The sequence below is a fragment of the Monodon monoceros genome, unplaced genomic scaffold (genome assembly GCF_005190385.1).
Source record: "Monodon monoceros isolate NGI ecotype Baffin Bay Population unplaced genomic scaffold, NGI_Narwhal_1 Super_Scaffold_6, whole genome shotgun sequence".
NCBI lineage: Eukaryota > Metazoa > Chordata > Mammalia > Artiodactyla > Monodontidae > Monodon > Monodon monoceros.
The window spans coordinates 7418910-7435345 of NW_021703783.1; the positions used below are offsets into that span (position 1 = coordinate 7418910).

At 38.5% G+C, this 16436-nt stretch overlaps 1 protein-coding gene and 1 long non-coding RNA gene across 2 annotated transcripts in view; one reads left to right on the forward strand and one right to left on the reverse strand.

The window, feature by feature from the left end:
* The window catches only part of LOC114885306 (pregnancy zone protein-like), a 41780-nt gene that overhangs the window by 2780 nt on the left and 22564 nt on the right, over positions 1-16436 (reverse strand). The window contains exons 16-31 of the mRNA XM_029204992.1: positions 14859-15023; positions 12841-12940; positions 10050-10212; positions 9432-9660; positions 8801-8927; positions 8477-8598; positions 8212-8263; positions 6159-6242; positions 5446-5622; positions 5069-5156; positions 3317-3473; positions 2863-2937; positions 2404-2581; positions 1745-1968; positions 648-866; positions 348-478 (exon numbers count right to left, since the gene is read on the reverse strand). Coding sequence (XP_029060825.1) covers positions 348-478; positions 648-866; positions 1745-1968; positions 2404-2581; positions 2863-2937; positions 3317-3473; positions 5069-5156; positions 5446-5622; positions 6159-6242; positions 8212-8263; positions 8477-8598; positions 8801-8927; positions 9432-9660; positions 10050-10212; positions 12841-12940; positions 14859-15023 — 2291 coding nt within the window. The remainder of the gene's footprint in view (positions 1-347; positions 479-647; positions 867-1744; positions 1969-2403; positions 2582-2862; positions 2938-3316; positions 3474-5068; positions 5157-5445; positions 5623-6158; positions 6243-8211; positions 8264-8476; positions 8599-8800; positions 8928-9431; positions 9661-10049; positions 10213-12840; positions 12941-14858; positions 15024-16436) is intronic.
* On the forward strand, positions 40-14905 carry LOC114885307. Its single transcript, XR_003791069.1, has 4 exons — positions 40-163; positions 586-904; positions 8854-8975; positions 14846-14905. It is a non-coding gene; the product is annotated as an uncharacterized LOC114885307 (long non-coding RNA).

The following is a 16436-nucleotide window of genomic DNA, read 5'->3' on the forward strand; positions in this document are numbered from 1 at the left end:
CAAGGCAGTCAAACAAAATTCTTTGGAATTCATTCAAGACGGAAGTCTCTCCTCTTTTATTTCTACCGTTCCTCATCCCTGGCTACCACTCAGCTTTGCCATCTACTCTATTTTCTTCTGCTATAGTTGTTTGGAAAACTCATTATGAATGCATACTCTGCAGGTATGGTAACATCATATTCTCAATGTTAAGGCTTTTCAGTAAGAGTGAAGAAAATTTTCTTTTAAATAACTATTGCAAGAATTTCTTGTTTATTATGTATGACCTTGGACAGTGAAGATCCCCTGCACAAGAAACTCTATTTCACTATATTCTACAAAATGTCTCATAGTGGTTTAGGATTTACCTAATGTTGATGAGAATCTGGACTTTGCTGTGAGCATTGACTCCATCACAATTCTTGGGGAGAGTATCAACTTTCAGAGTAAAGGGAGATTTTCCTTCTTTCTTGGGCAGGATATTATATCTCAGGGATGTCTAAAACAAATTGAAAAAAAAATCCTTTATTTTTACACTCAAATAGTCTATCTCTTCTACGTGATTTATACCTCCCCTTAGGACATGTTTCTTTTTCTATTTTGAAGTTCAAATGGAATTGAGACTTGTTCTCCCATCTGTGGCATTGCCTGAACCCTGGCAGTCTCACCTGGAGGTACACACATCCCGACCCTGACACTGCCATGCTGTACTCCCCTGGAACCTCTGGCAAAGCGACCTCCTGCAGCAATAGGCGATTGCCTTCATCTACTTGGAATTCTTCAGAGAAGGTCTCTGAAGACTTGATGGTGACTGTAGCTGCTTTCTCCCTTTTAGTGAAAGTTGCTGCTCCATACTTGGAGAGCGCTTGGAGAGCTACCACTGTATCCTGAAAAAAGATGGGTTCAGAAAGCACAGGAGAGGAAGGTAACAAAATCATACCAGATGTAAACCATATCAACACTGTTCTCAGAGTTATTTAGTCATAAACACAGTTCATTAACTGGATTTCAAGTCAATTCAGACCTGGTTATTAATCATGAACTATTCTAGGAACTTTGGGGGAAATGAAGTTTCCTTGTTCAAGTAGTTTACAGTGTACATATGGGAATGAGACTCAAATATTTGACGTAGAGGATATTTCAATAATTATAAATTTATATAACAACATTTGTTGGAAAAATTCAGAGAATGGAGAAGAAATTGGAGCTAGCATAATAAGAAAATGCTGTGAAGAAGGTGAGAAATAAGATTATCTCTGAATAATGAGAAAGGTTTATAAAGACAGAAGAGAGGCATCAGGCAGTACCAGGGAGGGAAATGTTGTTGTAGTAAAGACATGGAAAAGAGTGAGCCAATTCCAGAAAAAGAGGAGGGATCAGCCTTTTGGCCATGCCACGCAGCGTGAGGAATCTTAGTTCCTTGACCAGGGATCGAAGCTGCACCCCCTGCAGTGGAAGCATGGAGTCTTAACCACTGGACCACCAGGGAAGTCCCCAAGGGAAGTAATCTTATGAAAACATTGCTTTAGGAAGGTTGATCGACTTTATGGATGAGGATCCACTAAGGAGAGAAAATATGAGAGATTGTGCAGAGGACAGAGAAATAATCCATATATAAAATAATGAGGCTGGAACCTTTCTGGTGACGGAGGAATAGACAGAGTATAAATTAGAAACATTATTCAATTATTCAACTCCTAGAATGTGGTTGTGTCTACATGGGTATTAGTATATTTATTTTTCTTCCTAGAGTCTCTTCACAGACCTGAGTGGAGGAGAAGCCCCCACTGGGGTTTTGTTGCTTGGTGATCCATTTCACAATCCGTGTAGCCACAGACAGGTCTTCTGAAGATGGGGCAGGCTGGGCAGTAAGATAGGCAAGGAGAGTGTAAGCTGTCATCTCCACTTCAACAGAAGGAGCCCGGGGTTGATAATAGAGTGCATTAACTTCTTGAGGTTTCCCAGGACGTTGCCAGTGGATTGAGTCCTCTTTGAGATAAAAAAGGATATAATCTTAAGCTTAGAGAACATTTTCAAAACCTAATTCATTAATGATCATTATAATTAGAGCTCACCTAGTGAATGGACATACATGAAGTGAAAGTATTAAATAATCACCAATCAAGCTAATCTTTGCCATGAAAGTAAATTGAGGTTCTAGCAAATCACATTGTGTCTTTGTGTCTGTTACATACTTGTGTGATATTAGAAGCTGGGCTGTTTAAAGTCTATAATGTGTGAATTGATAAAATGATCCATGTCACCCAGAGAACTTAAGTGTTAGGTCAATAATAAATCATCATCTTCTTATAATAATATAATGGATAGAATATAATATAAGCATGATATGTGTGAATTTAATAGGTCCTCTCCCTTTGATCACTGGTGATTTTTGGAAGTCACTTTTGCAGTAGCAGCTCTTACCTTCTTTTACAGCCTCTTTGTCTAGTGATTCAAGCAGCTCACTTCGTTTGGCCTGGTTTCCTGCTAGAGCAAAGGCATAGGCCAATAATGCCTTGGTATAGACAAGACTTCCTTGGGCCTCTGAAGTAGACTCCCAGGCCCTTTCCAGGCAGAATAGGGCACTGCGGACAACTGGGTGCTATAAAGAAGATGGACCTTAAGATAGAACCAGGCTAATGAACTGTCTCCAGGGTAACCCTAGATTCAATGCCCCGAAGTGCCGGTGTAACATCACAGTCTGACCAGAGGGTAATTTTCTTTGCAGCTTCCCAAAGGCTCTGTCATCCTTCATGCTCTAGTGAAATATACTAATATTAAATAACATGAAAATCACAACTCATTTTCCTCAGAGATTCATAGTTCCATGAGTTTTATTCCTTACATTTGTGAGGGAGGTCCAGGGAGTGTGGCAGTACATACAGTGGCAGGCAGTGGCATCTCCAGCAGAGCAATGGTGATGTAGGCAGAGAGCGTCACCTCATCGTCTACCCCGCCCTGTAAGGATCAGAGGCAGAGACACTAACACTCCAGTATTCATCAGCCAGAATCAGCTAACTCTAATTTTCCCCTTGGCCATCTTCACTAGAAAGCATCTTTCCTTGGGCAGTATTATTGATTTTCCCCTTCCTCCTTCACCCTAAAATTCTTAAATCTGTCCCAAATCACTTTCCCTCACTTTTATTAATGTATTGGAGCTTTTGGGGCATGCTATTTTCTTTCAATACAAACAACTAATTTATTGCTAGGTTTCAGAAGCTTTAGAGTCTACTTTCCTTCTCAGAGCTATGTCACCAGGACTTGAGGAATCAATAGGAGCATCGTAGCTCCTACATGTCACTGTCTTCAGGGCCCAGAACAAATTTAAAGGCATCACCTTAATAGCATTGTTTAACAATGATCCAGAACGCTGGAAACAACCATTTTCCTTTTGCTTCTGTGAGAGCCAGGTAAGGGAGTTCATGATGTGCGAGTCCTCCACAAAGATGTATGACTGGGCTTGAGCGAAGGACTTGAATACAAATGCAGTGAGCCTGTCCAGCAAGGAAGAGATGGAGACCTGAGGACCATCTCACTTTTAAAGCTCACTGTGTGCAGTTGCCTCCAGGTAGCTTCACAGTTCCGTGGAGAAAATTGGTGGCAAAATGATACTTGAATACTGAATATACTCTTATTTGTCCAGCGAACTTCTGAATCTGTTTTAAAATGTCTCAACTTGATGGGTTTCTCCAGAGTCGATACTTTTCACTTTTTTTTCTCATAAAATGTTTGTGAAATGTGTAAAATGTTGTGCCTTCCCACCACCAAAATTGCCATTTTCTGAATGATTTTACTACATCACAGTCTCTTTCTGTCCTTCCCCTCCTCTCCTCCCTTAATGTAGAAGCATTTTCCTCTATCATTTCACATTATGACATTTTCTGCCTTCTATTTCCATTTTGGGGGATCCTTACTTTACTGCTATTTACTATACTGTCAGAACAGTGAGCTTTCATAGATGAAATGGTGAGATCCTCCACTAGTGATGACACACATAGGAGTTTTTAAAGGATAACAAAATGGGCAGAAGACCTAAATAGACATTTCCCCAAAGAAGATAAACTGATGGACAACAAACACATGAAAGAATGCTCAACATCACTAATCATTAGAGAAATGCAAATCAAAACTACAATGAGGTATCACCTCACACTGGTCAGAATGGCCATCATCAAAAAGTCTACAAACAATAAATGCTGGAGACGGTGTAGAGAAAAGGGAACCCTCTTGCACTGTTGGGAGGAATGTAAATTGATACAGCCACTGTGGAGAACAGTATGGAGAGTCCTTAAAAAGCTACAAATACAACTACCATACAACGCAGCTATCCCATTCCTGGGCATGTACCCTGAGGAAACCATAGTTCAAAGAGAGTCATGTACCACGTTGTTCACTGCAGCACTATTTACAATAGCCAGGACATGGAAGCAACCTAAGTGTCCATCTACAGATGAATGGATAAAGAAGATATGGCACATATATACAATGGAATATTACTCAGCCATAAAAAGAAACGAAACTGAGTTATTTGTAGTGAGGTGGATGGTCCTAGAGTCTGTCATACAGAGTGAAGTCAGAAAGAGAAAAACAAATACCATATGCTAACACATATATATGGAATCTAAAAAAAAGGCTCTGAAGAACCTAGGGGCAGGACAGGAATAAAGACGCAGACGTAGAGAATGGACCTGGGGACACAGGGAGTGGGAAGGGTAAGCTGGGATGAAGTGAGAGAGTGGCATGGACATATATACACTACCAAATGTAAAATAGATAGCTAGTGGGAAGCAGCCTTATAGCACAGGGAGATCAGCTCCGTGCTTTGTGACCACCTAGAGGGGTAGGATAGGGAAGGTGGGAGGGAGACTCAAGAGGGAGGAGATATGGGGATATATGTATACATATAGTTGATTCACTTTGTTATAAAGCAGAAACTAACACACCATTGAAAAGCAATTATACTCCAATTAAGAAAAGAAAAAAGGATAACAAATTTCTATGCATGAACTCCAGGTATCAGAGAATAGCTATTTCCAGAATTCTGAAATACTGTGGCTCTACAGAGAACATATGGAAATAATTATCTTACCAAGTGTTTCCCTGACTTCTACTATGACGATCCCCAAAGGTGCTGTAAGAACCATCGCTGTGCTTATAATTCAACTGTCTTTGGTAACCTGAAGAGGAAGTTTGCATAGATTTATGAAATAGCAGAGACATTGGAGAATGAATCAGGGTTTTCCTCAAAACTGGTTGAGGTGTCACAGGGAAACTACTGTGTTACCACGAAGTCTCCAAGACTTGATGATACCATGGAATTTCCTGGTTGTATAGTGGGACAACTTGTTGGATATCACAGCAACAATAATTATTAAATCTTAATCAAAGGGATGTTGACTTGAGTTCACTGGAGGAGATATTTAGGGAATCAGTTGATGTTTTTCCTTTTGGGGTAAAATCTCTCACCACTGATGAGGTGGCTGATGGCTGTGGACTTGATCTTCTCTGTCAGCAGTCCTGTCTCATTCAGATAGTTCAGAACATAGATGTTAGGGGCAAAAAGGACCATATTCTGCTCTCCACAGCCATAGGGCATCTGGAGAAGATTCTGAAGATTTTGCATTGCAGAGCCTAGTATATCACCTGGGGAATGAAAGATATTAAAAAAAAAAATCAGAGGAACTCAGAGCTGATTTACGTTGGGATAAGAAGATAGATTACTAACTAAGTGAGAAGTCAAATCATATATAAAGGGGAGGAAAAGTAAGCATAAGAGGTGAAGGAAAACAAGAAATAGAAAGGAAAGAGAAATGTGGGAACAATAAAGTAGATAGTTCAAGGATGGAAAAAATAGGAAAAAATCTGAATGGTAGGATACATCTTTCTGATGAGCCACAAATCTGGTAAAAAACAATTATTTTTAAATCTCTTAGGAAGCATCACTACCTAGCCAGTCTCTTGAAGATGAGGGCACAAAGAGATGGCCCTTTTTACTTTTTAGAGTGTATCAAGGTATAAGATGTAGCACAACATCTATTCAACAGTGCAGTCCTTAGCTTGGTGCTCTTTCTCTCAATCCAACGCCTAGACTCAGACAGTTCGTTAGTAAGGGATGGTGAGGCCCCATGCACTAGAATTATGGGGATGGACAACTGCTTCTTTCGGGCTGGGAGACTCACCCAAAACTGAATGTGTTGCCCTGGCAGAGCCTTCAACCACATTTGAAGGAAGTTTTAGTGACAACTTTTCAGGTTCTCCGGTTTCTAATGAAACAAGACAAATATATATAAGGGAGGGAAAAATGAGAGAAACGTTCTAGATTTATTTGAATTTTTTTCATCTATATGATCAAGATCCAACATCTCATTTCTCTTGGTCATTATATAATCTCTTTGATGCAATCTAAGTTTCTCCTAAAGCCACAATTCATCTCACAGTGAAGTTCATATTAATCATATATATTTGTGTTAAATTTCTATAGATTTCCTTATAAGTGTATACCTTATGTTATATTTATTTCTTTCTCTTCATTGTTTATGTTAAGTTCTACTATAGCTGTGGTTGTAAAAAAATCATATTCACTCCATAAATATGTATTAAGTGCGTGCTATGTACCAGATTCCGTTTTAAGTGCAATGATATAGCAATTTGCAAAAGAAATTTCCCGACATCCTAGAGTTTTCATTTTGATGGGAGTAATAAAATAACAAATAAATATTTAGTATGATAGATACCGGTAAGTTCTATAGAGAAAAATGAAGCAGATTAAGTGCTTATATGGGTGAGCTAGTGAGGCAAGGCAAATCAGGAAGTACAGGGTGTGGGGAGAAGGTTCCCAATGATAAAGCTCATTGATTAAAAAAGTCATAGGTGACTGACACTAAGTAAGTCAGGGAGTAAAATTTATAGATATCTAGGGGAAGAGACTTGTAGGAAGAAGGAACAAAATGTTAAAAGACTCCAGAGATTAGAGCATGCTGGGTGTGTTCTAAAATCAGATTAGAGGAGCAGGGTGAGTAGGGGAGAGGGTAACAGGATATGAAGTCATGAGGATAGAAAGGCTTTGTAGGTGATGCTGGAGACATAGTCTTTAACTTTGAGGGATATGGGAGACTCGTGGAAAACTTTGAACAAAGGAGGGACATGATCTGAAATATGCTTTAAATGATCCCTCTTGTTGTATAGGAACAGGGGGAGATGACCAGGAGTCCAGTTAGGAGGGGACTGAGTTGGTCCAAGAGAGGAAGGTCTAGAGTAAGAGTGGACATGATGAAAAGTGGACAGATTTCAGATATATTTAAAGGTTCAACCAGCTAGATTTGGGAATGGATTGGGTGTGGAGTAGAAGAGAAAGGACATAATAATGGATGACTCCAAAATTTTTTATCTCCAGCAAGTAGAAGAATGGAATTTCCATCATCTGAGATGGAGAAAATTGTAGGAGGAGCAGGCTTATGGGGACTAAGCAGAGGTTCAGTTTTGAACATGCTGGTTTTGAGATGCCTCTTAGGCCTCCAGGCTTAGAAATGCAGGTGATAAGGGAGCAGCTGAATACATGAGTCTGGGTTTAGGAAAGAGGTGTGGACCAAAGATGTATATTTTGTGGTCTCTGGTACAAAGTTGTTATTGAAGTTCTGTGACTAGATGAGATTATCGGGGGATACTTATGTAGAGAAGAGAAGAGCTCTGTAGACTAAGCGCTGTTCTCTAGATGATTTTAGTGCAGAGTTGAATATTTTAATACTAATTTTTTAATGACTGTGTGAATATTTAAATGGTAGTTTTAAGTGTAATAGAAAAAGATTGGTTTTCTATATATGTTAATGACCTAAAGTTCTTCTTAAAATAACTTGTTTAAATAAAAACACGAGTACACTTCAACTATTAACAGAATAACCAATAGTACTAGTGCCACAAAGATATTTCAATAGTTTGAAAATTGTGTTGGAAGAAGTTTGGGAAGCACAGGCGGATTTGGAAAGAATCCTGTCCTATGGTCATCAGCTTTTGTCTTCATTATTAGCCAAGAGCTTTTAGGTGAGTCTCTTAACTTCTCTATGTCTTTATCAGGAAAAGATTGTTCTCCATCAAATGTCCTTTGATTTGCACATGGGATAGTATACTTGTTTCCTTTTTTCCCCCCAGAGGAAACATGCCCCAAAGGGCATTTCACAACTATATACTTTGGCAAGTGGCTTAACAAAAGAATTTTATGTATTTTTTGACACTTACCTGAAGCACAAAGAAGTGTGTTGAAAGTTTCCTCCTTTTCTATTCCTTCAGGCTTTGTATTGAAAGAAAAAAATCAAAAAGTGATAGTGAATGTAGATAGTGATAGAGAAAAAGCAATCACTTTTAGGAGAAAAACTGTTAGTGAAAACTTGAGTTGTGGACATATTCATATTCTTGGGAATGAAATGTCACTGTCGCATACCTATTAGATAATGTGATTTACATAATAAGGCCTCTGAGACTCAGAGAAAGTAGACCCGCATACCTCAACAAATAAGGGCTTGACTACAGTGTCCTTCTGTCCAGGTGCTGGGACGTGGGGCACCTCATTGTCACACAGTTCCTGAGACTGCAGGGCTTCTGCAGTAGCTGTGAAATTCACCTTTCCTGGGGAATAAGATTCTTAAGGAGTTAAACAGTGTTTCTATATTGAATGGTTTCTTCTTTTTAAGCCTCTCCAATATTTATAACGGTTTTCTTTCAATCGATCATTGTCAAAGGAGGAGAAAAAAACATGTATCTGAGTGAGAATGGAAAGCAAATCATTACAACATAAGAAGTAGGATTTGTGAACAACTTTACCACTCACCCAGTGACTTTGGGGTAACAGCCCAGGACACAGTTTTCTGCTTATTTCCACAGACACAGTGAGATTCTTCATTCTTTTCTACTGGGATGGCCAAGAAGGCAGGAGAGACCTCCAGCTGCACGCTGACCTGTCCCCCATTCCCACCCACAAATTTGAGAAAGAACACAGGGAAAAGGTCAGTAACAGGGGGAAGAAGCTTAAAGGGACAATGCATACTAATTGAGAGGCTTTGAGAAACTGTTCAAACAAGGTAAATCCTGTCAAATATTTTGTAGTTTAGATGTTTGCCATTAGGACTTCGAAAAACTGACAGGAATCAGGATAAATACTCAGGATTTAGGCTTGTGCCAACACAAGGAAGAGATATTTTCTTTAGTTAGAGTGAAAAAATAATCAGGGGGAAGTAATATCTGAATTTAGGAATACACAAATAATGCAGAGTCCTGAATAAATATAACCTTACCACCTCAGACCTGTTGGGGAGCTTTGTTCTTAGTACTTATTCCATTCTAAAATTAGGCTACATCATGTTCAATTATGACTTACTAGGAGATTACCTGGGAAATCTAGGTAATGAACGGTGATTTTGTTCCTTCCTTCTACTTTTGCTTACGTCGAGAAGTGCCCTTACCCGAATGCAATGGGACACATAGCTGAATGCAGTGGCTTTGAGTGTGAAGGCTTCTCCTCGAACCACAGAGTAGGGAAGAGTGAGTTCCAGGAAGAAGGGCTGGAAGGCTGTAAGAGAGATGGTGGGGGAGAGGCCAAGCCCTGCTGTTCCAGACAAGCAGAGTGCGCCAGCCTTCCACTCCGTGATGGTGTCAGGGACCTTCACTGCCAACTCACTTCTACCCGATATGCTAGGGAGGGGAAAAAGAGGAGGAGAGTCAATGAGTCCCCTCTTTAGCAAGCACCACAGCTGATCCTAGAGCATGAAAACTTAGTGTGCTAAATGTTAAACTTGATATAAGGTTTGGTGTTCATAATGAGGTCTCTGAAAGTTTTTTTTTTTTTTCTTTTTAGGGTCGAGGGTAGCTTCCTACTTTCTGTTATTTTAAGTATCTCAGGACCAAATTAGAAAAAGAAGATTGCATTGTTTAGCTATGAGATAAATGAACTGTGAATCTAAATAACTACCAGAAAAGAGCGGAGCAGAACGGAAAGGATCAGGAACCAATGATCACACCAGAATTATAGAGGAGAATTCAAATCCTTTTATGAACTCAATTCTGGGCAACACACAACTTACTCGAGTGCCACCAAGTCCCAGATCCAGGTCTCAGGGAAATACTTCCGGACTGTCTCTTTCACTTCCACAGCTGGAGGGTTTTCTCTCCCTACCACTGGATAAGCTATCCCTGCATTTCCACGTGCTAGAGCAGAGCCTTCTGGGCCCATTGGACCCACTTGACCTGTCGAGAGAAAACACGCAGAGCCCAACATAAGCCTCAATTTTATCAATTTCTTGCAGCTGCCTTATTTATCAAGTAGAATAAGATCATATGCTCAGGGAATGTTTATTATTAGAACAATTTAACCTACCAGCTTCTTACTTTGTTCACTCATCTATGTGTCCTATTGGAAGGCTAAATCCTATTGCTTCATCAAATGGTTTAAAGGTAACTGTATTTTTCTCTAGAAGTGAAAACAAATGTAGCTCTCCCTAAGCTGAGTTTTCAACTGGTGAAGGCAAAAATAAAGAGTAATTTAAAACAACAAATACTGCTTATACCCTGACGGGATGATCATGTGTTCTCCATTTGCAGTGAGAATCAAACAAGAGGAATTGATAGTAGCTACAGCAAGAGGATTTCAGGAATTTCTTTTAACAGTTAATAAGATATGAAGACATAAACAATGATATAGTAAAGTATGGGTTATAGACAACAGAGACTCAATAAAGGACAGAAAATGAACTTTAGATTGGCCAGAAAAGACTTTACAAAGCAGAACTTAAGAAGACCATGAAAGGATGAGAATCACAGGGGAATGAAGAAGGCATTCCAAGGAGGGGCATTTAACATAGCTGAGTAAATAGTAGGTGTAATTATGTAATAAAACACCATGAAGGTTAGGACAAATAAGTTAGATCTGTTAAGGAGGCAGGAGTTAGGCTGATTTTTAAAAGTGATAAAAGCAACTATACTCCAATAAAAATTAATTTTTTAAAAAACTGACCTGCCAGAGATCAGAAGACATATAAAGATAGTATGTATAAATATATAAATATAAACATACATAAAATAATAGCATTGAACATGCTCTTTTAAAACTTTAAATATGATGACCTATGAATTCTGGAAGTAGCGATTATGTCTGAGAAATAAATGACATGACAGAAGCAATGTTGAAGGGTGATGCACCTTTCACGGTATAGAGGCTGGATTGAAGTGGAGAAAGATGGAAGGCAAGGAAGGTAAATTATAGTGGCTTTTTAGTACTTTGGTTATGAAACAATGAAGGACAGGACTAAGGTGATGTAACTGAACAGGAAAAGGAAAGAATGGATAGGTGACGAATACCAAATGTAAAATTTGTCTAGAGTGTTACAGAATATCTGTGATAAGAATGTAATGATGGTAGTTTGTTTTCAGATTTTTCTGGATCATTCCACCTACATGTTTTCACTTAAGATTGAAAAGAAAATAATACAGTTGGTATTAAGAGGGATGTGAAAATAAAGTAATAATAATGTTTTTTAGTTTTTTTTAACCAAAAAACACTGTTATATGGAATCATGATTATGTTTTTTTTAATTTATGCTCATGATACCTCAGTGATTTTGGTGTTGTCATTCTGACTTTCAACTGAGCCTCAAAAATGTTAAATGAGTCTGCCAAATTTTTTTTTTTTGCCACACCACGTGGCATGTGGGATCCTTAGTTCCCCAACCAGAGATCGAACCTGTGTCCCCTTCAGTGGAAGAGTCTTAATCACTGGACAGCCAGGAAAGTCCCTGAGTCTGCAAATTTTCAAAGTTATATGTGTCATACCAGATAAAGGTATGATGAAAACTTGTTTTTTTTTTACTACACGAATTTGTTTCTGTGGAGGGAATATTCTTACTCATTCCTCTACTTTCATAACTTTACTCTTTGTCTTCCTAGGCAAATAATTTCTTCTGTATTAAATGTGTTTAATTTATTTTTTAAAAACACTTTATACCACCAAATTTCTTATTACAAAATGGATTAGTAGCCATCCCAGCATGCCTCTAGACACTTCTGTAGGCCTGTTAGCAGCAGAAAAGAAAATAGTCAGAGCTAGAACCTTTTCAACTTTTCCTCTTTTCTAGGTGTACCTGAGACACACAAAGAGACTAAGTATATTCACCGAAAGCTGAATTATTCTATTTTGTTCAATATGTCAAAATCACTCTGATTTCCATAAAAGAATATGACAGAGGCAAACAATATCTATATAATCCTTCACATTTCTCAGCATCCCTTGCAGGTAGGGCAATGAGATATATGCCACTTCCACTGCTGGCCATAAAAGTCATGTGCAAGTCTATTCCTTCTTCCCCGTGGTAGTAACCTTGAAAGGCACATTGGAGATGGAGTCACGAGATGAAAGCCCAATGAACCTCCCTGACAATGACTGGTCAGGAGGTGTTCTGAACAGCTACTGGACTCACAAGCAGTGTTTGTGAAAGGAAAAAATAAACTGTTATATACTTAGCCTCTGAGACGTGGGGGTTTGTTTGTTACTGCAATATAATTTATCTTATCCTGACTAATTTAGGTATTGAAGCCACAGTGGGTAAAGAGGATTTAAAGTACCAAGACTCTTGAAGACTATGACAGAAAAATATTTGATTTGGATGAGAGACAGAGAGAGAGAGAGAGAGGGAAAGAAATAATAATGGCTTAAAAATTATTTTTTCTGGGGAAAAGTATTATATGAAGAAAATTTACCGAGAAGTTGCTGCAGAGTTACAACATTCAGTACTTTAAAAAATGGCTTTTTATCCCAACCCAACGCAGCAAAGCATCACTTTTCTTCTATTATTTTAGCAGATAAATAATTCTCACCCTTACCTCCTGCATAGATCATAGGTGCTCCTGGATATGGCTGAGGCAGCTGACAAAAATGTGGCTTGTGGATTTTTGAGTTGGTAAAAATATTTAATCCTACAGACTGGAGGAAAAATAATTATTAAAGCATACTGGCAATCCAGTCTGGAGACTAGAATATTTCCTTATGTTTGTATTACACTCTTACTATTATTATACATATAGCTCATAGGTTCATCATGAAAATTCCACACAATGGAGAAGAGAGGTATTTTATAAGTATGAAAATGGGGTCAAAGAAAGTCCAGATCATCCAGTTAGTGAATGGGAGTTGGGATTAGGATCCACTTCTGATTCCTATTTCTGAATTTTGTCTCCTATGTGCTGATGCCTCTTTAATTATCTTTTGCCTCCAAGAAACTTGAGTATTTTAATTTTGGATGTTTTTCTTTCCTTCCTTCCCCCCCAAACCAAACACTAACTTTGTGGCAGAGAGTAACTTTTTGTTTCTTTTCAATTGAACTTGTAGGGCTGCATATTGGAGATTTTTCTTTTTTTTCCTAAATAGATTTATTTATTTATTTATTTATTTTTGGCTGCGTTGGGTCTTCGTTGCTGTGCGCAGACTTTCTCTAGTTGCAGAGAGCGGGGGCTACTCTTTGTTGCGGTGCGTGGGCTTCTCATTGCAGTGGCTTCTCTTGTTGTGGAGCACAGGCTCTAGGCGTGCAGGCTTCAGTAGTTGTGGCACATGGGCTTAGTTGCTCTGTGGCATGTGGTATCTTCCCCTACCAGGGCTCGAACCTGTGTCTGCTGTGTTGACAGGCTGATTCTTAACCACTGTGCCACCAGGGAAGTCCTGGGGATTTTTCTTCACAGTCAGTACACTTTGTTTTGTTTATGTTTTATTGGAAAATATTCCTTTGCCTGAATATCTATGTTCAACTCATCCCTTTTGTGATTTATCCTTTCCTTTTTTCTTTCTCACTGTCTTTTAAGTATCTTGAATCTCTGCATGCAAAACACAATCGCAGATGTCCACAGTAGCCTGATTCCTAGAGCCCCCCTGTTCCAAGCTTCCTCTTTCTTTGATATTAGTCACAAATACTACTTGCTGTCCTATCTCAGAGTACTTGGGAAACTGTGGGACTCTGAAGCACAGTTGTCAGTGGTGGCAGTGATATGGAATGGGGAGAAAGAAGTCAGAAAGAAATGTTTAAAGATGCTGCAGTTAGCTAATAAACCGAGTCTTGTTTTTCTCCCTCTACCACCGTCTGATTTATGATTCTGGAGGCTCCAGAAGAGGGAGGTTTAAATTGTTCTCAGGTAAGCTGCAGACCTCATCAGCTAAGCTGATGTATGCTTTCCTCAAGGTATAATGAGAGTTTTCAGTCATTTTTGGTAGAGATAAGATTTAATCTCACAACCTGGATAAGCTTCCTTTTCATAACTCTGCCTGATTAAAGATACACATTTGAGCTAACGTACCTAAGGCAAGCTAACGTTTCTACTCCAAGTTTTGTAAATCTCTTTTTTATGAACAGCTACTTTCAGTTTTCCTGAAATCTTACTGCACTGAAGGTGTTGGCTGAAGTAATGTACTTTGTGTATTTAGTCATTTACTCAATCATTTATTTTTGTGAAAATGACTATTATAATGGCTGCCAATAGGGTACTCACCTTTCCAAGGGTGTCAGAGGTGCTATGGGAAATATTTTGTTTTTCTCACATATTGGAATCTCTGAGAATCACTGAGAGGGGAATATGACAGTGATAACTAGTTTTGGGATCAACTTGGTTAAAGTTGTGACCCTAGAAGTGTACCCCTTGCTGTTTAAAATGCCAGAGAGATTCATGATTGACTCTCTGTGTGTATACAAAGTTCTCTATGCCTCTGAGATTTCAATATTTTTCTGTTAATCACAGGTGTTCTTTTTGGTGAGTGAGAGGAGGATCAGATTTTAGAGCTTAGAAATCTATTTGTTCTCCATCTTAACAAAGACTCAGAAATCAAATTTGGTTATGTTTTTAGGAAGAAGAATTACCTCAAAGATGCTGTAAACATCATCATCACTCAGGACCTGCTTTGGTGTGTAAACGATTCCATTGTGAGTTATATCTTCTGCATTGATGCATTCTTCCCCATCTTCATTCATGGGACTTCCATATCTAACACTAAGGACGCTCTTTACTGGTAGCAAATCATAGACCTGCAAAATAGAGAGAACAAAGGAAAAACTCTTATTTATTTTATTTTATTTTATTTTGAGTGTGATAATGTTCAATCTGGAGTTTAAGAGATCATGGTGCTTATTTAACACTCCCATACCAACATTATAAAAAGTGACACAGAAATCATGGGGAGATAGTAAGGGTTATGGATCCTAATGCTCTTCTTGTACATAAGAAATTAATACATAAAGATATCAAATTAATTGATCAAAGACTCACAGCGCATTTTGGCTGAGTAAGTATAAAACTCAAGTCTCTTTGTCTCCCAGCCCAAACGCCTACTTTTAAAAGAAAGCAAAAATGTGGACAGTACAGAGAAACATAATGAAAGAATAAAAGTCATTCATACCCATCACCCAGTAACAACCTCTGTAAATACTTAATTCATTCCCTTTTCCCATTTTATATGATTAAGTTCTTACCAAGTTTTTTTTTTTTAAGTCTACTATTTTAAGACCAATTTTAACTTGGAAAAAAACTAGGTACAGGGGTAACCTAGAAATAAATCCATTCCAGTTCAGTTTTTGCCCAGAGCCTAGCATAAGGCTACCTGCTCAGTCATGTAGTGTTCATTAAACACACAGTGACTCCATGCGGACCTGCTGTCATCTCTTATCTAAGCTACTACAATAGCCTCCTAACTGTTTTCATTCTTGCTCCCGTACTCTGAGTGGCAAACAAGATCTTCTTACCAAATAAATCTAAATCACTAAATCACTCTCCTGCCTAAAACTCCTCAGTGATTACCACTACATTTGCTGTCAACTCCTAACTCCACTGCAAGCTCACAGTACTTGTCATGATCTTCTTTACTTTCCGTCCCACCTACCACCTCTACCATCCTCTTCTCTCACCATTACGTATAAGGTCATTACCTTTTCCTCTTTGAACACTGCAGACTTATTCTGACCGCAAGACCTACAGGCACGCTGCTTTCATTCTTTGTAATGCCTGCCCCTACCCCCCATTATCTGACAATCTAAGAAGACACCACTAATCACTATATCAAAGATTGTTCAACTCTTTTCTTTAGCTCAACATCCTGTTTATTCCTTAAATGATACTTATCAAAATTTAGAACTATTATATGTTTTTGTTGCTTGCTTAATAACTCACAAGACTATACGTCTAAAATGGTCAAAGACCACATCTGATTGTTCACCATAAAAACTCCTATTCCTGGAGCAGTATCTATCCCGTAATCCAGACGCAGGGGATATTCGTTAAATAAATAAATGGACAATGAAGATTGTAAACTATTGGGCCCTTTTGGAAGTTCTTCATTATAAGAAACATCTTTAAAAGACAAGTTTGGTTGGAAACTCTCTTTTGTCCGTACTTAAAACCAATGAGTAAGTGCCTGTTTTTTTAGAGAAGACTTAAAAACCTGG